This window comes from Heptranchias perlo, chromosome 10, assembly GCF_035084215.1.
Source record: "Heptranchias perlo isolate sHepPer1 chromosome 10, sHepPer1.hap1, whole genome shotgun sequence".
In the NCBI taxonomy this organism is placed as follows: Eukaryota; Metazoa; Chordata; class Chondrichthyes; order Hexanchiformes; family Hexanchidae; genus Heptranchias; species Heptranchias perlo.
The window spans coordinates 32,250,186-32,272,165 of NC_090334.1; the positions used below are offsets into that span (position 1 = coordinate 32,250,186).

Below are 21,980 nucleotides of genomic sequence, written 5' to 3' on the forward strand. Positions count from 1 at the left end.
AGGGTGAAAAAAAGCCATCTTGAAAATATGTGTCAATATTTATAGATTAACTGTCTACTGCAATCAAGATGCTTCTTTAAAAGATAACACAATGTATGCAAATTCTGATTTTTTTTTTAAGACTATAATAATCCAAGTATAATCCTTATGGCCCATTAATACTGGTAAGCCGCTTCCTGAAATGGTTCTACTGTGCCATCTCACATTCTCACTGCTACCTATTTATATTGCAGGACTATTCATAAACAGACTGATATACTTTAAAAGAGCTGCACATTTTAAAGTCACTGCTCTGACTAGTTTGTTGGCGTCAGTAAGTAGGGAAAATACTTATAAAGACCAGCAGGTAGCAAAACTATTTTGTTACCTGGACACAAGCAGGCAGGAGTACATTCAACTGGTAACAATATTTCATTGGCTGCTTCTGACTGTAAGGAAAGGGTTAATCAGAATGTCCCTTTTTTTAATTCATTTGTGGGATGTGAGTGTCGCTGGCAGGGCCAGCATTTATTGCCCATCCCCAATTGCCCTTGAGAAGGCGGTGGCGAGCCGCCTTCTTGAACCGCTGCATTCTGTGTGGTGAAGGTACTCCCAGTGCTGTTAGGAAGGGAGTTCCAGGATTTTGACCCAGCGACGATGAAGGAACGGAGATATATTTCCAAGTGGGGATGGTGTGTGATTTGAAGGGGAACGTGCAGGTGGTGTTGTTCCCATGTGCCTGCTGCCTTGTCCTTCTAGGTGGTAGAGGTCGTGGGTTTGGGAGGTACTGTCGAAGAAGCCTTGGCAAGTTGCTGCAGTGCATCTTGTAGATGGTACACACTGCAGCCACGGTGCGTCGGTGGTAGAGGGAGTGAATGTTTAAGGTGGTGGATGGGGTGTCAATTAAGAAGGCTGTTTTGTCCTGGATGTGTCGCGCTTTTTGAGTGTTGTTGGAGCTGCACTCATCCAGGCAAGTGGAGAATATTCCATCACACTCCTGACTTGTGCCTTGTAGATGGTGGAAAGGCTTTGGGGAGTCAGGAGTTGAGTCACTCGCCACAGAATACCCAGCCTCCGACCTGCTCTTGTAGCCACAGTATTTATATGGCTGGTCCAGTTAAGTTTCTGGTCAATGGTGACCCCCAGGATATTGATGGTGGGGGATTCGGCGATGGTAATGCCGTTGAATGTCAAGGGGAGGTGGTTAGACTCTCTCTTGTTGGAGATGGTCATTGCCTGATACTTGTCTGGTGCAAATGTCACTTGCCACTTATCAGCCCAAGCCTGGATGTTGTCCAGGTCTTACTGCATGCGGGCACGGACTGCTTCATTATCTGAGGGGTTGCGAATGGAACTGAACACTGTTCAGTCATCAGCGAACATCCCCATTTCTGACCTTATGAAGTGTATTAATATTATACTGCTATTGATTTATCTTTATATTGTAGTAATGTTAACCTTTAGCCTTTGCCTCTTAAGCAGGGAAATTTAAGTCAATTTAAAGTAGCACTGGGCTTTTCAATTGGAGTTCCTTTAGAATCAGGACATTGACAGGTACAAATGATACCGAAATCAAAGACTCATTAAAGTTCCACTTGGTGGAATAGCAATTATACGTAACAAGAGTGAAACGATCGATAAGATAACAAAGTATGAGAGTTTGTTATGCATGAAAAACTGAACTTATTGATAAGGGATAAGCAATTACCTTCTCCTTGTGCAGAGTTGAATTTTAACAATTGTATAATTATGTAATGCAGAATTGTGTGGCTTGTCACGTGGAGGGAGTAAAAGAAATTTATAAAAATTGATTGTTAATAATGAGTATTTGGATTCATAAAGGCCTATGATACTGAGCTCAGAACTATAACACGTTTGAGTCCCTCAACTAAACCAGCAGGATTGTTTTTGTAAGTACTATTATACACGTACTGTATACTTAATAAATCTGAGACACATGGGGGGTAATTTTAACCTCTAAGAACGGGCTGGCTGGCGGCGGGTGGGTAGTAAAAATAGTTGAATTTTTCAGTGGGACCGCAACCCGGCTCCACTTCTGGGTTTAACCCAGGCGCGTTAGGATACGCACGAGCGCAACAGAAACCTGGAAACCACGTCTCCACTTAAAGCCGGTGGGCCGATACTTAAAGGGCAATGTAGCTCATCGCAATAGTTGAGGCACTTAATTTTTTGTGTATTAGAAATGTAAAATGAATTTAACCGTACCTATTCGGGTTTCCCATCGCTTCCGATTCACGTCAGGTGAAAGGGGGCGGGAAGGGCCAGATCCATGAGGTGAGTGCTTTCATTGCACTGCTTGTGGGCCAGGATGAGCAGGAGTGCTTCATCCAGGCCCAATAAGCTCACCTGGCGCGACAGGACCCCTGCGATCAACCGACCACCACCCCCATCTTCTCCAAGACCCACCTGATGTTGTCCACGTACCCCCACATTCCTCTCCACCCCCCCACCCCGATCTCACTCTCCCTCCCTCCCTCCCTCCTCTCCAATTCGCGGCTCCTTTCCCTCCTGTCAGGCAGCCAGCCTGTCAAATCAGCTGCCTGGTGCGTGGGAAACCCAGAAGCACAAATACTTACCTTCAATTAAGTTGCGATCGCAGAGTGCGACGCACTCACTTGACCTCCGGATCTCCCATGCAAATATCTATGTGCGTGCTGGATTCCCAGCTCCGAGCTAAAATCATGCCTCTGATTTTCAATGTTCAGAACCTTAATTGATTTGAAGAGTAAATTATAAATAAGAACCCCTCCTCTAATACTGACGATGCACTATTTAAGCATTTACATTGCAGGCTGATGTGGCAGCAGTGTCATTGGCAACAATGTAACACAAAGAGGGTGTTAAAGGATTGTCTTCAGGAGATTACTGTTACTAGATTTTACTGATCAAATAAAATATTTAGACTTCCATTAAGACCGATTTGAACAGCATTAGAATTTACTTTTAAGTGACCAAACAAAATTACTCAAAATTACTTTGCATTCAAAAAGTATGTTGCTAATGTTTTTGATACCATTCATATAAAGCAGAACAAAAACAGATGCATGTACAGGTGAGTAAATTAGATAAAATACTGAATATTCCAAGATAGACTTTTACACTTACCAAATATTTGGTTAAGAAATTTAAGGTTTCATGAATAATACAAGGGGAATCGAAGCACAAACAAGAAACACCAATATCACTACAAAATTTGTCAAAATGCTCACTTTTTAAAAAGATTTACAATTTAATCCATGTTCCTAATGTCACAGTAAAAATTGTACAATACTTTCATGGAACAACCACACTTGCTAATGGTTCATCTGCAACTTGTCTTTTTTCTACAACGACATCATCAAACTTAGTTTGAAGTGGGGGTGGGTGGGGGAAAGAGTTTGTAAAATATCTTATTCTATTATCCTTGCTTCCAAAACAAGGCAACTATGCTACCATAGAATTCAAAATTTCATACATCAGCATCATCTTTCTCTTCTCATATAAAGCAGAACAAAAACAGATGCACGTACAGGTGAGCAACATTAGATAAAATTCTGAATATTCCAAGATGGACTTTTACACTTACCAAATATTTGGTTAAGAAATCTAAAGTTTCATGACTAATAGTTCCTGAGAGTGTAGATAGCTCAGAGATCAACTCCACAGCTACTGCTGCTGTTTCTTGAGGTTAATGTATTTGTATAGAACATTAATAGGGCATAGTGGTGGCCTTATGTTATAAATCTACTCAAGATATTTTTAATAAAAAATTGCAGCAATGCTTACTGTTAGCCCCAGTCCACATGGAGTAATTGAGACCAATAACATAGATGCATTTAAGGGGAAGCTAGATAAGTACACGTGGAAGAAAGGAATAGAAGGATATGCTGATAGGGTTGGATGAAGTAAAACATAGAAAATAGGAGGAGTAGGCCATTCGGCCCTTCGAGCCTGCTCCGCCATTCAGTATAATCATGGCTGATCCTCTTTCTCAATACCATATTCCCGCTCTCTCCCCATCCCCCTTGATGCCTTCTGTGTCTAGAAATCTATCTCCTTCTTAAATATATTCAGTGACTTGGCCTCCACAGCCTTCAATTGTAGAGAATTCCACAGGTTTACCACCCTCTGAGTGAAGAAATTTCTCCTCATCTCAGTCCTAAATGTCCTATCCCGTATCCTGAGACTGTGACCCCTCGTTTTAGACCCCCCAGCCGGGGAAACATCCTCCCTGCATCCAGTCTGTCTACCCCTGTCAGAATTTTATAACTTTCAATGAGATCCCCTCTCATTCTTCTAAACTCTCGTGAATACAGGCCTAGTCGACCCAATCTCTCCTCATACGACAGTCCTGCCATCCGAGGAATCAGTCTGGTGAACCTTCGCTGCACTCCCCCTATGGCAAGTATATCCTTTCTTAGGTAAGGAGACCAAAACTGCACACAATACTCCAGGTGTGGTCTCACCAAGGTCCTGTATAACTGCAATAAGACATCCTTGCTCCTGTATTCAAATCCTCTTGCAATGAAGTCCAACGTGCCATTTGCCTTCCTAACTGCTTGCTGCACTTGCATATTTGCTTTCAGTGACAGTAGGGTGAGAGGAGGCTCTTGTGGATCATAAGCACTGGCCAGTCGGGCCGAATGGCCAGTTTCTGTGCTGTAACTTCTATGTAGTCCACTTTCAAAAACATCAGCCTTTTCACATGCTTTCCCAAGTTCCACAGATGGAACCCTTCCCCCACCCATCTGAAACTATTAGATTGTACGCAACATGTCAGGAGCTTTCAAATCCAATGAGCAAAATAGAGGACTACCAAAGGCCTGTGCTGCACACAACTAATTACCATTTTTAAAATGAGGCAAACAAGTTACACAGTTTTAACATGTAGGTTTATTCAGGAAATACATCTCTCTTAAATCATGAGAAATTTTAATTATGGTAAATATCTCCTTTAAGGAGTAATGGTATTTTAGGAAACGATGTCGTAATATAATATGTGATCATAATACAGTTAGTTTTAGCATAGGTATGGAAAAGGATAAAGACAGTGCAGGAGTTTAAGTTTTCAATTGGGGAAAGGCCAATTTTTCTGAACTGAGAAGGGATTTAGCAGAAGTAAACTGGAAACAACTACTTGAAGGTAAATCTGTGTCAGAGCAGTGGGAGACATTCAAAGGGGTGATTCAAGGGGTTCAGGGTGAACACATTCCCAGAAAGAAAAAGGGAGGGGCTGCCAAATCTAGAGCCTCCTGGATGTTAAGAAGCATTCAGGGTAAGATACGGCAGAAAAAGAAAGCCAATGATAGACACCGGGAACTCAATACTACGGAAAGCTTAGAGGAGTACACGAAGTGCAGGGCTGAAGTTAAAAAGGAAATTAGGAAAGCAAAGAGGGCATGAAAAAATATTAGCAGGTAAAATCAAAGAAAACCCAAAGATGTTTTATAAATACATTAAGAGGCAAGAGGATAACTAAGGAAAACGTAGGGTCCATTAAGACCAAAAAGGTAAACTATGTGTGGAGGCAGAAGATGTTGGTAGGTTCTTAATGAATACTTTGCATCTGTCTTCACAAAGGAGAGGGATGAAACAGGGATTGAAGTTGAGGAGGAGGAGTGTGAAATATTGGATGGGATAAACATAGTGAGAGAGGAAATATTAAGGGGATTAGCATCTTTGAAAGTGGATAAATCACCAGGGCCGGATGAAATGTATCCCAGGCTGTTAAAAGAAACCAAGGAGGAAATAGCAGAGGCTTTAACAATCATTTTCCAAACTTCACTGGATACAGGCGTAGTGCCGGAGGATTGGAGGACTGCGAACGTTGTACCGTTGTTTAAAAAGGGAGCGGAAGATAGACCGAGTAATTATAGGCCAGACAGCCTAACCTCGGTGGTGGGCAAATTATTGGAATCAATTCTGAAGGACAGGATAAACTGTCACAGACTAATCAAGGACAGTCAGCACAGATTTGTTAAGGGGAGGTCGTGTCTGACAAACTTGACTGAATTTTTCGAGGAGGTTACAAGGAGGATCGATGTGGGTAGCGCAATTGATGTAGTCTACATGGATTTTAGCAAGGCTTTTGACAAGATCCCACATGTCAAAAAGTAAAGGCCCATGGGATCCAAGAGAATGTGGCAAATTGGATCCAAAATTGTCTCAGTGGCAGGAAGCAAAGGGTAATGGTCAACGGGGGTTTGTGCGACTGGAAGGCTGTTTCCAATGGGGTGCAGCAGGTCGAGGTCCTTTGCTTTTTGTGGTATACATTAACGATTTGGACTTAAACGTAGGGGGCATGATTAAGAAATTTGTGGATGACACAAACATAGGCCGTGTGGTTGACAGTGAGGAGGAAAGCTGTAGACTGCAGGAAGATATCAATGGGCAGAAAAGTGGCAAATGGAGTTCAATCCAAAGAAGTGTGAGACAATGCATTTGGGGAGAGCAAACAAAGCAAGGGAATACACAATAAATGTCAGGATACTGAGAGGTGTAGAGAAAGTGAGGGACCTTGGAGTGCATGTCCACAGATCCCTGAAGGTAGCAGGACAGGTAGATAAGGTGGTTAAGAAGGCATATGGAATGTTTTCCTTTATTAGCCGAGGTATAGAATATAAAAGCAGGGATGTTATGCTGGAACTGCATAGTTAGGCCACAGCTCGAGTACTGCGCACAGTTCTGGTCACATTACAGGAAGGATGTAATTGCACTAGAGAGGGAGGGTGCAGAGGAATTTTACGAGGATGTTGCCAGGACTGGAGAATTTTAGCTATGATGACAGATTGGATAGGCTGGGGTTGTTTTCCTTGGAACAGAGGAGGCTGAGGGATGATTTGATTGAGGTGTACAAAATTATGAGGGGCCTAGATAGAGTGGACAGGAAGGACTTATTTCCCTTAGCAGAGGGGTCAATAACCAGGAGGCATAGATTTAAAGTGATTGGTAGAAGGATTAGAGCAGAAATTAGAAAAAAAATTTCACCCAGAGGGTGGTGGGGGTCTGGAACTCACTGCCTGAGAGGGTGGTAGAGGCAGAAACCCTCAACTCATTTAAAAAATACCTGGATGTGCACCTGAAGAGCCATGACCTGCAGGGCTACAGACCAAATGCAGGAAAGTGGGATTAGGCTGGGTGGCTCGTTTCCCAGCCGGCGCGGACACGATGGGCCGAATGGCCTCCTTCAGTGCCGTAAATTTTCTGTGATTCTATAAGGCTAGGACTGGATGCAAGGAGATACGCAGTAAGAAGCTACAGTTTGGTTTAATAAGATCAGCTGCAATTCTAGCACTCACGTGAATTGACACAGTTCCCAGCATGCCCTTTTCAAAAGCAACTCAGTCTGATTGAGTAGAAAACCTCTAAAATGATAGTCATTCACTATTAATCAACATTTTCACAAGACTATGGGGTAGATTTTCGTCTTCACCACCTGAAATCAATGGAATGAAAATCAGATAGGTTCTGGAACGGGTGGGCAATCTGCTCCATCAGATTACCACCCAGGCAGTGAAGACGATAACCGACCTCTGAGTACTACATTTACTCAGCCCACACTCAAAAAAATCATAGGGTGAATACTGACAAAAATTAGATTACAAGGCATACATTAAGCAGTAACACTAAAAGTGGCGACGCAGGTTAATAAGGCCATAAAAAAGGCAAACCAAGCACTAGGGTGCATTTCTAGATGGATAGAATTGAAAAGCAGGGAAGTTATGTTAAACTTGTATAGAACCTTAGTTAGACCACACTTGGAGTACTGTGAACGGTTCTGGTCTCCATATTATAAAAAGGATATGGAGGCAGTGGTGAAGGTGCAAAAAAGATTCATAAGGATGATACCAGAACTGAGAGGATATACTTATCAGGAAAGACTAAACAGGCTGGGGCTCTTTTCTCCAGAAAAGAGAAGGCTGAGGGGTGACCTGATAGAGGTCTTTTGATAGAGGGTCTGATAGGGTAGACGTAGAGAAAATGTTTCCACTTGTAGGGGAGTCCAAAACTAGAGGTCATAAATATATGATAGTTACTAATGAATCCAATAGGGAATTCAGGAAAAACTTCTTTACCCAAAGAGTGGTAAGAATGTGGAATGCACTACCACAAGGCGTAGTTGAGGCAAATAGCATAGATGCATTTAAGGGGAAGCTAGATAAGCATATGAAGGATAAAGGAATAGAAGGGTATACCGATAGGAGTTGATGAAGTAGGGAGGGAGATGGCTCGTGTGGAGCATAAATGCCAGCACAGACCAGTTGGGCCAAATGGCCTGTTTCTGTGCTGTAGACTCAATGTAACACCTTCCCTCTATGTACTTGTGACAGTTATAAATGGAGAGATATCTGTACAATTACCAAGTTTCTCAACCACCACTTGTTATTGGTGGGAAGAGAGACACGTTAAGATATTTCTCTTTACAATATTTAGGATTATGTGGAAATTCAATAGAGAATACTTCTCCTTAATATGCACTAGTAAAAAAAAGTTATCCAAATACTGTATGTAGACTTAATTAGAAATTTGGACGGCAATAACTTAACCAGTTGGAAAACTGTTACATGGCTGCATTAGAGACCATGGGCGAGATTTTAACATTGAAAACGGGCGAGTTGGGGCGGGGGGGCATTCAAAATCGCAACCATTTCAGACCCGCCCCCAACCCACCCATTTCCGGTTTTCACTGGGGTGGGACGAGCGACCAACCCGTTCCCAGGAGGGTTGGTGACGAAAACCTTTCAAGGAGGCTGCGGGCCTCTATATTTGCAAATTTTGCAATTTAAACAGGCCCAAAACTGCAGATAAGTGCCTTTGTGGCACAGCTTGTGAGCCCGGAGGAGCAGGAGTGCTTCCTCCAGGCTCAATAAGCCTACCTGCAGCGAACACCAACCTGATCTCCGACCCACCCATCACTCCCCCAATGATCACAGACTCCCGCGATGACCCGATCCCGATACCACACCCCCTCCCTGACTGACCCCTGATCCCTCCCCCCCATGACTGACTCCCCCCGCACCCCCTTGACCCTCATGCCCACCAGGTGCCCCCATGACCACCCATGCACTTCCCCCCCATCCATACAATCAAAAGCTTACCTGAAGACTTACCTGTTCAAATCCTCTCCCTAGCTGCTCTCCCAGTCGACTGAGGCCAGCCTGTCAATCAGGCCAGCCAGTTGGACGGCAAACCAACAAAAAAAATGTCCTTACATCAAAATCGTAAGGACTTCCGGGTTTCCCGTTCGCAATTTGACTCCCCCCCCAACCGCCTTCCCGGCTCGGGGTCAAAATCATGCCCCATGGGTCAGATTTTGCTGGAGTGGGGCATCTCGTGGCATGTCCTGTTAGTTAGACTTACAATTGCACGTTTAGGTTTTAACATTTTTTGCCCACATAGTTGCTGGAAGTGCGAGCTGATAATGGTGGAGCGAGGGAAATAGGGCATCTGGGATCTTGGTGAACAAGGGAACAAACAGGGTATCTCCTTATCAGATGAGATTTAAGGATTGAGAAATAAACAGAGGAAGGACTGAGAAGGGGGGTGAATTAGAGTGGAGGAATTCAATGTCAAATCAGGTACAGAAAGGGAAATAAAGAGGGAAAGAAAGATCGGGTTAATAGAGAAGAGAGAAAGAAAAAGTAAGAAAAAAAATTTAAATTTAAAATCTGACATTTTTAAAATCTCCTAAACCAATTCACAACCTGAAGGAGTGAGACTCCACGCTTAAAATTGTTTACTTTCTGGGCAAGAGGTTGATTGGCAGTCATCCCGTAGTTAAAAAGGTACGTACACTGATAATAACTAGATTTAACATTCAATGGCGAATTTAATGAGCAATTAATATGCAAATGCAGAAACTTCATGAAAAATTACAGGGTGGTGAAGAACGAGGTGTCACTTTCACGAAACTAACGGCACAGCAGTGCAAATCAGCCAGCAACTTATGGCGATTCGCAATTCACCCTATTATAATTATAGGGTGATTCAACTCTATGCCATATTTTAATTCATGATATTTTGCCCTAAAAAAACGAAATAAAATTGTTAGAGTATATATGTAGTTATTAAAAAAAATCCATCTTAGCGAGAGTGGCAGCAGTGATGTTGCAATCAGCCTCAGTCGTCCTAAATTAGGGAGGGGAAAATCGGTCAGGGTTCCCACTCCTGATTGCTCGAAGTACGATGTATGGTTGTTAGCCGAGAACAGGATTGGGTTATGGTGCCCCCACTGTCAAATACCCTGATGGGCAATGTACTAAGCTTGATTGTTGGCCATTAAGTGTACCATAAAATGGCTATAATTCACAGGGTATCTCTTCCTCACCACAAGTTGCTGGCCGATTTGCACATTAATAACGCGTGCATCATTCAAACGCCGTTATTCTTTCAGCAAAATCTGGTCCCATTCATTCCAGTTGGGTTGCATCTGGAACAGTTTATGCCTAACCAGCACAACTCATTTTATGTTACTTGTCTCAGGACAAACCCATCTCAAAATAATTTTGACATGTCCCTTAATAGCTACGAAACCGCATAGTGCAATGTAAATGTGCAAGAAAAACTTCAGCACAGCTTCAAATTAACTTTCTCAAAGACGGTCAGAAACTACCGTATGACATAAAAAATCATCTTTTTAAAAGATTAATACATGAATACCACATAAGCTTTGTAAAAATATTGAATCTGCATGTATTACCTGATTCAAATGTTGGCATCTTTAAGTCACCTTGATTCAACTCTGTGCCATATTTTAATTTATGATATTTAGCCCTAAAAAAAGAAATAAAATTGTTAGAGTATACATGTAATTATTTAAAAAAAATCCATCTTAGCGAGAGTGGCAGTAGTGATGTCGTAATCGGCCTCAGTAGTCCTAAATTAGGGAGGGAAATGTCAGTCAGAGTTCCTACTCCTAATTGCTAGAAGTGGGATGTATGGATGTTAGCAGAGAACAGAATTGGGCTATGGTGCTCCCACTGTCAAATACCCTGATGGACAATGTACCAAACTTGATTGCCGGCCATTAACTGTACCCTAAAATGGCTTTCAGAAGAAGAGAAAATTTACGAGAAAGAAAGAAAATCCATCCATATAGCCAACATTCAGTGGTACAAATTTTTTATACATTGCATTTAATAACATTTACAAGTACTTATTTGTTACTTCAGAATTCCAGCAATTTGCAGAGTTTGAAGAAAACTCAAAATTGTATAATGTGCTGCACTGAACAGGCAGAGTGCCGAACAACACCTACCCAAGTCTGCGACTTTTAAATAAAATAGACTAAAAAGATAAATTTGAAACCCCAGTTTTCTCGACATATTATGATTGGAAGAACGTCTATAACTGAAATTATTGCTGGACTGAAGAGTCAGTAAATAAGTAAGGAACGGAAATAACGATGTATCTCAGTCTACTGCTGAGGAAGCGTTGCACCGTCAGGAGTACCATCTTTCCGATAAAACTTTATACTGAGGCCCCATCTGCCCTCTCAGATGGACATAAAGAGCAGGGAGTTCTCCTGGTGTTTTGGCCAATACTGGTCCCTCAACCAAAGTCACTGGCAGAGATTATCTGGTCATTTATCTTTTGAGGTGTTAGTGGCATCAATTCCAGACAGGTCCTGTGCAGTCATTGGCAACCCCACTATAAATGTGTCAGATTCACTAAATCACTGAAATCCTAGAGGCAACACTTATGAAGGTAGTTTTTTGCAGACAAGCATTTGAACAACCAGAACAAACTAGTGAACAGTAGAGTATTAACGAGATGGACGCCACTTGGCTGAAGACAAGTTGAATCAAGTATGTAATTATCAGAAAAACTGTTCACAAGATGGAATAAAAGTGGCTGTAGCGAGTCATTTGCGCTTTGGTCAAGCAAATCTCCGACTCATTAATTCAAGGAGCAACACTAATGGCATCAATGAGCTTAACCATCCCACTCTCTCAGAGGACATCAACTTGGGAGGGCTGAGGGCTACTGAAGCTTAAAAAACATACGCATGCATTTTAATGATTTGATGCACATCATCCCACAGACTGTGCCCTACTTAAATGCCACCCCACTAAGTCAAAATAAGAATTCTGTACAGCAATAACTGTATTATATATTGATGGCAGGATTGTGTATCTGAACAGCAGTACTCACTACTGTAACTTCATTACAGGATTCTCCTTCAGATTCAACTGTATAGCAGCTTATAACCAAGCATTAGTTTCTCCATGAAAAAGCAAGTTGTTCCAAGATGTCACTAGTCTCAATCACTGTATCAACTCTGTACAGTCAATTACAACAAATTATGAATTCCAGTAAAATACATCCAGTAAAAAACAGGTGTTCATCTCATCAAGGTTTGATTCTTTATGACCTATAACGGAGACTCAGTTGGGACCACAGAAAATGTTTACAGGAATCTTATGGTAACTTTCACAAAGACAGCTGAATCTCTTTTGTAAAAAGTTAAAACAGGACTTCTTCATACCTTTAGATGAACATTAGTAATTTATTGGCTGAAACCCAAAATCATCAGCAAAAGTCCCTTCCATTACCATACCTGTTTCAGGCAGGCACCTTATAAAAGGCATGTAAATCAAGGTCCTGTGAAGTACATAGGATGCCGACGGAATTTTAAGGTACTAATGGGCAGAACATACGTTCCGCACACTCTGCCCACTGGTACCATGCGTAGAGTGGCCTATACAGCAGTCCTTAAAGGTAAAACGGTAGAGGTAAGAATAAAATAGATTTTTGTTGGGCTAGGAGGAGTATTAATGCATTAAAATTATTAATTCATAAAAAATCTTCCCACGCACTGCAGCCCCTCAGTGCTTCCCTTTAAACTGTAATTTCCAACTTAGCTCCCCGATTCACAAACTGCCCGGGAATGCCGGCAGTGCTCGCAGCTTGCCAATTCCATACAAATGAAGCTTGAACATAAAGATGCTTCGGGTCTCCACCTATCTGAAGTCAAAATCTCCCCCCCCCCCCAATTTCAGCATGACAGCATGGGAAACATCAAAGAGTTGTCTGGTGCTTCCCACAAAGGGTGGGAAACACCAGTGGGAGAATTATCATCTTCTCACTCTCATGCACCTTCTTACAGCCAACTCAAAGCAACAATGCTAAGGCAGTTTCTTAACTTCCTCACCAGGGAGACGAGGCTGTTGGGGGCGGGTGAAGGAGGAATAAGGTGAAAGAGAGAAACATTTGTTACATTCACCAAAATGCTCCTTTGATTTCTTTTGGCTGTGAATCTAATCATCAGCATCATTATAATAGATGAAGTGATGTACTGGAGAGTGAGGAAGATAGAATCCAACTGTGAACAAACTGACTATATCCATAACTTTCAACCTTTTAAACAAAAAGCTAAATTAAAATTTACTACCCAACCAGTTCAAGTACTGGTTTTTGTCTTTCACAATACAAAATGAATACTGGAGCCTGGGAAGCCACCATCATTAATAAAACCACTGAGTATAGAATACACCTCTTAACATTAGAGATTCTAAATAAAACTAGGAATCTTTTACTGGTTACCCAGGTAAACAATGGATAAAATTAAAAACAGAGGTGAGGGAAAATAAGAAATCCAATCAGTACAGTGGAACACATTATGTGCATCCAAATAATGCAATGTGCTTGAATCATATAAATGACAGCACAGGAGACCATTCAGTCTAGTGCATCTGTGTCTGTCCTAGTTCAACTGGAACTATTTACTTCAATCCCTGAAACCTCTAGTTGAACTTTCCCTGTATCCTTTTACTTCTTCATTTTCAAACACTTATCCAATTCCCTTTTAAATTATGTTACAGTATCTGCCCCAATATCCATTTGTGGTGTAGCATTTCATTTTCCAATAACCCTGTGTGTGAAAACAAACTTCTAACTTCTCCCTTTGTTCTTCCAGTGATAATCCTAAATCTATGTCCCCTTGTTATCAATTCACCAAACAGGGAAACAATCATTCATTATTTACCTTATCAAAACCTTTCATAATCTTGAAAATCTCTATTAGATTCCACCCTTAACTACCTCTGTTGTAGAGAAAAGCCCCAATGGTGGAAAGTTTTCAGAATCATAGGTCCGAAGTCACCTGCTCCTCCCAAGCATGTTACACTTACTTATATCATGTCTCAAATTACTCATATATTGTATTGTAAAATATTATTTTCTGAAAGAAATCTATCTAATTTGCATCTGAATGAATCAATATTATCTGCTTTGACAGTCTCCCCAGGGAGCCTGTTCCACAGATTGGCCTCTCGCTCAATGAAATAATGTTTCCACAGCTTAGTATTGAATTTACCTCCCTTCAAATGCAGGCCGTGTTCTCAGGTTCTACTGTTCTGGACAAAGTGAAACAGCTTGTCATGGTCTACATTATCTAGTCCCCTTAGAATCCTAAAATCAGCAATCATATCACCTCTTGACCTTCTCTTTTCCAGTGAGAACATGCCCAATTTACATAATCGTCCTCAGAATCCAATCCCCTCAATCATTCTGGTTGCTCTCTTCAGTATCCTTTCAACAGTTGCAATATTCTTTTTGTACCATAAGTTATTTTTTAATTCACCAACTCTATATTTTATCTACATGAACAGAATTAAATCAATGCTTCACCACTGTTACTGTAGATAAATGCAATTCTACAATCTCATTTGTGGATGGTATAAAAATAATTCCGTTTCACTCTCCATTTATCTCATATTTCAACCAGAGGAATCCTGACCTATTTCACAGTCTCAAGAAGTTTTATTAATAAACTTACCTGACCCATATTCTTTATTGTAGGCTACATCTCTCTGTAATCAACTGTGAAGTGTATCTGATTAAACTGAGTAATTTTGTTGTATTATCATTTCATTGATGCATTTTTTCACAAATAAATTGTCCTTCTTTCTTACGGCAACGAGATGGACCATGCGCTGCTGGACAGATCTGTCCACTCTGAACATTTGACAAGACAAATTCAGCACATTTAACAAACCAGTTTGTGAAAGAGAAAGGAAAATTATTATACCTGTATTGAGAAAAAAGACTGAACTTAAATCAGTTTTGTGCATTCTATAAGGCTATATCTTTATATCACAGGACAAAAGCAGCTTTAAATTAGTCTATCAAAACTGTGAGAAGAGAAATTGGAGGGAAAAATAGAAAAGTTTCAATTTATTCAGCATTATTTGCCAACTAAAAGCGAGCTCGAAACAGAACTTATACTTAAATAAAATTCAGCACTGCTGTTCTTAATCGAGCAGTTACATCAGTTATTACAGAAATCCGGGAAGTACTCACGCTTTTTTGTCAGATCCACCATTTGGTGGCAAAACATGAGCAAAAATTTACATGTCATTGTGCTTTTTTTAAAACTTAGGCGAAGGGCTAAGACTCAGTAGGGCAGGATACCAAAGAGGAAAAATCAGGAAGCACACATGCCCAAGCCGCATTTACAAAGAACATTACAGGCCTGTTTAAAGACAAAACAGGCATCCAAGCAATGTTTTGATTAATTATTTAGGAGCCCAATCAGCTTTACTTTTTTATTCAAAAACAAAATTATCCAATCGAAACTCAAATGTTTTAAGATAAATGACATTCTTAAAGATCTGTGCACTTTATATGCTTTAAAAATATTACATTCTCATTCAGAAAATGTTAGTATTGGATAGATTATTAATTTCAAGTAAACTACAAGGAGCTCAGTTGGCAAATTATAATGTAAAGAGATGGTTTTTATTAAAATACTGCAAAAGCACTCCAAAAGACAATATGCATAGTAAAAATAAATACTAATAGGATGGAAACCAAATAATGTACATCACCTACTAGATTCTATAACCACATCTCCCAAAAGATATTAAATATTGTACAGTATGAGAAAACTGCTCAATTATCAATGAATGCATGAGAATTGTGCCTCATGTACCGGAAGAAAATATAATGTCCATACATTGAAATAGAAACTGCAGTTACAGATCCTAATGCTGCCCAATTCCATGACATTAAAATCCACAAACAGCATTTCTGCCACCCAAATATGCTAATAGTACACTGACCTACTGTTCATTAGCTTCAGACCAGCTAGTCATGGTTGACTCTAAAGACTTGTGCAAGACTATATAAAATAAACATTGAAAGTAAGTAATAGCAAAATATAATTTCAAGCAGTGGAAGTGTATGCATTGCTTAAGTTGGAAGCTAGGTGTCGAGCACTCTCTAATGCCTATGTTTAAAAAAAACCTTATAAAGATTACCTTGGCTCAACGGTAGCACTCGCACATCTGATGAGACGTCTTTCGAATGAGACATTAAGCCGAGGCCCCGTCTGCCTTCTCAGGTGGACATAAAAGATCCCACGCCACTATTAAAAAAAGGATGGGGAGTTCTGGCCAACATTTATCCCTCAACCAACACCGAAAACAGACGTTTATTTCATTGCTGTTTGTGGAACTTTGCTGTGCTCAAATTGACTACCACGTTTCCTATATTACAACGGTGACTACACTTCAAAAGTACTTCATTGGCTGTAAAGTACTTTGGGTCGTCCTGAGGTCATGAAAGATGCTATATAAATGTAAGTTCTTTCTTTACCTATTTAGAAACATTTCCTTTTCTTACCTCAAGGAGACCTGCCATTTTGGGTCTTGGCCTCATTTCTGTGATGGGAAGGCACCACTAATATCCCAGAGCAACCCAACTCAATTCAATTTAATTCAATAGCCTGGGGAACCTATCCAGAGACATCCAACCCCAGAAAGCTCTAATAGCACGCAGGGGTAGTGTGCTTTTCCACTGTCCCATTTTTATTCAGTTTGTATATAATTTTACAATTTTTGCAGACAAATTATTTGTGCTAATGATCTATATCCATATGTATTGCAAAATGGGAAATTTTCATTTAATTTAATTTTGTTACATTCATGTTGGACTGGGATCGTATGAACTTAACTTTACCACGAAAATGACCAGTGTCCAGGTACATAAAATAACCTCTATTCACCTGTAATCTTAAGAGTAATAAAGGGAACTCTTCACAAGTGGCACAAGCCATTCATCAGAACTAGCTCCCACAGCACCTGACAGGTGAACAAACTGCCTGTGGCAAGTATCTCTGCCTTTCTTGATCCCAGCCCTACTCGGACCAAGTCTTTTTGCTCCTGCTCGCACTGCACGCTCTCTGATCCCAATCCCGTCACTTTGAGCTTGTGTCCTGCACTCTATGACTATAGTGACTGGTGCTGTAGCTCATTCTGAGAGTACATCTGCTCTTGGCAAGTATCATTCTTCTGTCTATCTTGGACTTGCAGCACCAGTCTCACACTCCCCTCGTTCCAGCACGGAGTCCTGCACTGACTGTTTCCTGCATTGTCGTGGCTTATGGGCGGTGACATGAAACTGGGAGTTGGAGTGACACAGGGAGACCATCACTCCATTTCTGAATATTTACATAATCAGTATTATTTTAAAGTATGTGCACTCCATTTAGCTCTATAAATACTCTAAAGTGACAATGCCTCACAAATGTTCTTGTGGGAATGCTCTTTCAGTACGTATGATTCAGTGCCATGCCATACAGTGCATCACTTTCTTTTTATTGAACTATTTATTACAGGGAATCAGTTGAAATAACCCTTATATCTAATTTGTGTATCAGTAATTCTACTTATTTCATGCCAGTTATCCATGCCTTTCTTGAATAAAATGAACAAGATTAGCTGCCAACGATGTAGGATAATAAGCAGCATTGAAATCAACAGCTGCAAAATAAACACACTGAACAGATTAATAAATAAAAATATATCATATTTACACAAAATAAACTTAAGTCTAATGGCCGTGTAAGGGTTTGATAGGGTAGACGTAGAGAAGATGCTTCCACTTGCTGGAGACACCAGAACTAGGGGCCATAAATATACAATGGTCACTGATAAATCCAATAGAGTATTCAGGAGAAACTTCTTTACCCAGAGAGTGGTTAGAATGTGGAACTCGCTACCACAAAGAGTAGCTGAGGTGACTTGCATAGTTGCATTTATGGGGAAGCTAGATAAACACATGAGGGAGAAAGGAATAAAAGGATATGTTGATGGGGTCAGATGAAGGGTCATGTGGAGCATAAACACCAGCATGGACCTGTTGGGCTGAATGGCCTGTTCTTGTGCTGTACTTTCTATGTAATTCTATGTAAGTCAGCAAGCAAGTGAGCAACTGTGCTGATACAAGTATTCAAATAAGGATGAATTTTAATCCCACTTTGCTGAAAATTAATAGTTTCCAGTTAGAATGTGATACTTTGCTGATTTGATGTTTAAATCCAGTTTTTTTTTAATAGGATTCTAGTCACCAGTTGAAAATCATGAACACAAACAGTACACCAAAACACTCACCTTTCTTGTTTTAAAGCATACTCTAACATTTTAATTCTTCTTACTAGGTCCTTCTTTAAATTTTCCTGACCTTTCCTTTCTCCTTGTAAAAATGCTATCCGAGCCTGTAAAAAAAAATAAAAACAAGAAGTTAAATAGCTGCATCAATACCTCACTGTTTCTGCAACATAATGGATTTTTAATTTTAAAAATGGACAGCAAGTATATGATTATTGAACATTAGCACTCATGTCAAATATCACCTGTGGTGTGGGGAAAAAAGAAGCTACTTTCCCACAGATGAGCATTGCAGCAATTGCTTCACAAATGTGAACGGCTCTTGGCAACTACACAAGAAATTTAGACAGGAGTGCAGGTTAGCCCCACCATAAGCAAAGTTTACCCATGTGCACTGCCTTTATTGACAGTCATGATGTGGAGATGCCGGTGATGGACTGGGGTTGACAATTGTAAACAATTTTACAACACCAAGTTATAGTCCAGCAATTTTATTTTAAATTCACAAGCTTTCGGAGGCTACCTCCTTCGTCAGGTGAACGATGTGAAAACGATGTGATTTTCACATCATTCACCTGACGAAGGAGGTAGCCTCCGAAAGCTTGTGAATTTAAAATAAAATTGCTGGACTATAACTTGGTGTTGTAAAATTGTTTACAATTTATTGACAGTGCCCATCAAAAAGCAAAAAATCCTTGTTCTGCCAACTATCACCACCAACAGAAGCACCCCACTACTCCTTTGGCCACCTACTGCATATACATTGTGACATGCAAATGTTCTGAAATCCTTGAGGTAATTTACCATCATTCTTCCTTCCTCCAAGACGTGAGGTTTCTCCCAGACTCAAACAATGGACAGTTAGCCTTTTTCTGATCTCTGCGGCAGCTGTGAAGAGGCCTTATAAAATTGTAACACGAGCATCAAAAGACTGTCGAGCATCAGAAAGCTGCAAAGGGAGCAAACTGCTGTCCAGAGCAATAGGACAGAGTACAGAGAGATTGTGCTTTCAATTTAAGTTAGATGACCCAACCCAGTCCAGGTTAACCATCTTGCTCCTTTGAAGGCTTTTGTTCAGCCTTCCTATGTGAAGACAGGCAAAATTCCACTCCATTGACTTCTCTTATTTGGTACTTCAGCAATTTGATCAAAAATCAATTGCTAAAACAGTGATGAGGTAATTTTTTGATTGTAATGGGGACATGCATAATGGTAAATTACTGGCATATAAAAATATTTTCCTAAACAATAGCAGACACTAAAAAAAAATTGAAAGGCCAGAATTATATTTTCCAAGACCCAATTCTCTCTGACTTCTGACCCAAGTAACAGGAAACCCTCTATTGACCGTAGGTTTATATAGAGGGATAATGAGGTGCATGCCTCAAAGTGGTCTCCTATATTTTTAGTCAAGTGATCTTACCCCAAATTACAGAGGGTATTCTTATTCTACATAATATTCTACGTCCGAGTAGATCGTAGGAATTCCTTGGGGATTGGCAAGTCCAAAGATCAAGTCCTAGGGATCAAAATACAAGGCTCTAGGGATAGAAAGATCCCATCAATCCATGTCTCAAGTTCTTTCCTGAGTTGACAAATGGAGGTAAACAAGTTGGACACATAGTCCTTGGGGCTTCATAGCTAGCAAACCTGTCTGAGACAGCCAGAGCTTCACTGGTTACATCAGTGTCATTTGTTCCTCCTTTGGTCATGGCCATTTGAACACAATTATCCAAAGAAATCAAGCAACACTCGCAAGCCCTGATAAAAGAGAATAATGAAGGTGCAAGATTTCTTCTCTTCCCTAATGTTATTTGATCAATGCCCATCGATATCCTGAGCTGAGAACACCAATGCTAAGAATATGCATGTACTCTACGCCAAGTGTTCCAATATAAAAAGGATTTTGATACTGACTAGAAGAGTCTAGGCAAAGAAAGCATCAGAAGGCACACTAATGGTAAGATAATCCCAAAAACATGGTCAAAGAGGTGGGTTTTAAGGAGGCTCTTAAAAGGAGGAGAGGGGGATGGATAAACGGAGGGGTTTTGGCAGGGATTCCAGTGAGTGGAGCCGAGGCAGCTGAAGGCACAGCCGCCAATGTCAGGGTGAAGGGAAAGGAGTGAAAGGTACGGTGAGTTCAGGGATCAAGGATAGTAGGTCGGGAGGAGGTTGCAGATAGAAAAGGTAGAGGCCATGGACGGATTTAAGCACAAGGATGGGAATTTTAAATTTGTCAAGGGACTGGGAGCCAATGTAGGTGAGCAAGGACAAGAGCGTTGGGCAAGCAGGACTTGGTGCAGGATAGGACGGACACATGCAGCAAAGTTTTGGATAAGCTGACGTTTACAGAGGATGGAGAACAGGAAAGGGAAATTGCTGCCAAGAAGCCAGAATGACTTTCAGCCTCGATACCCCAAACAATGAACTGCTCATGTTAGTATGTTTAAAAAAGGTAGTCATCTCACTCAAAGCTTCAGGGGCATCACAAGGACATTCCAGTAGTCAGGTTTCCAAGCACTGAAAACACTATGAACATCCTATGGAAAGCAGCTTTGCACTGCAAGAAGAATATGTGTACCGCAGAACCATTTAGCCATATTAGGCAGAAGGAAAATTTTGGAAGAAAATCCTTTATTATACAAAAAAAACTTTCTATAAAGTTTGGGTTAAAGCTTCAGGATCAAACAAAAACAAGGAACTTTTTAACCACAATTTTCTTTCCAATTAATGAAGCTCAGCTCCAAGTCAACAGTTTTTGGAAAAATAACGCACAGTTGTTTATGAAGTACAGTAATACCAAGAAGTTATAAAATATGCAAAGTCCCTGTAGTTGGGGACAGCTCTGATTAAGTAAGAACTATTAAATCTACCATATAGTAAGTTTATATTTATACTTCATCACTTCATCATGCTCTCTTTGGGTTTGCATTTAAACCTTTGCAGATAACCAGTTTCCCTCAAGGCTCTGTGTATAAATACACTGTGTTGCATTATACTGAATCATAAAGATCACAAAACAGCAGCATGTTATAAAATCTCCTGTTCTCTAGGGGAACACGTGGACGATCAACACTGAGTACTAATTTACACAACATTAAAACCTGCTATTATGAATATAATGCAATGGCAGGATACTGATAAAAGTTTGGAGTTACACAGAATTACATAGAATTTACAGCACAGAAATAGGGCATTCGGCCCAACTATCTATGCCTGTGTTTATGCTCCACATGAGCCTCCTCCCACCCTATTTCATCCAACCCCATCTGCATATCCTTCTATTCCTTTCTCCCTCATTTACTTAGCTAGCTTCCCCTTAAAGGCATCTATGCTATTCGCCTTAACTACTCCAAGTGGTAGCAAGTTCCACATTCTAACCATTCTCTGGGTAAAGAAGTTTCTCCTGAATTCCCGATTGGATTTATTAGTGACTAACTTATATTTATGACCCTTAGTTTTGGACTCCTCACAAGTGGAAACATCTTCTCTATGTCTTTTCTAGAGAAAAGAGCCCCAGCTGGTTCAGTCTTTCCTTATAGTTATAACCTCTCAATTCTGGTATCATCCTTGTAATTTTTTTTGCACCTTCTCCAGTGCCTCTATATC

At 40.5% G+C, this 21,980-nt stretch overlaps 1 protein-coding gene across 3 annotated transcripts in view; it reads right to left on the reverse strand.

The window, feature by feature from the left end:
• Window positions 1-21,980, reverse strand: part of strn3 (striatin, calmodulin binding protein 3) — a 162,274-nt gene that overhangs the window by 85,491 nt on the left and 54,803 nt on the right. For all 3 annotated transcript variants that reach the window (XM_067991404.1, XM_067991403.1, XM_067991402.1), the window contains exons 2-3: window positions 18,375-18,478; window positions 10,679-10,752 (exon numbers count right to left, since the gene is read on the reverse strand). In XM_067991404.1, coding sequence (XP_067847505.1) covers window positions 10,679-10,752; window positions 18,375-18,478 — 178 coding nt within the window. The remainder of the gene's footprint in view (window positions 1-10,678; window positions 10,753-18,374; window positions 18,479-21,980) is intronic.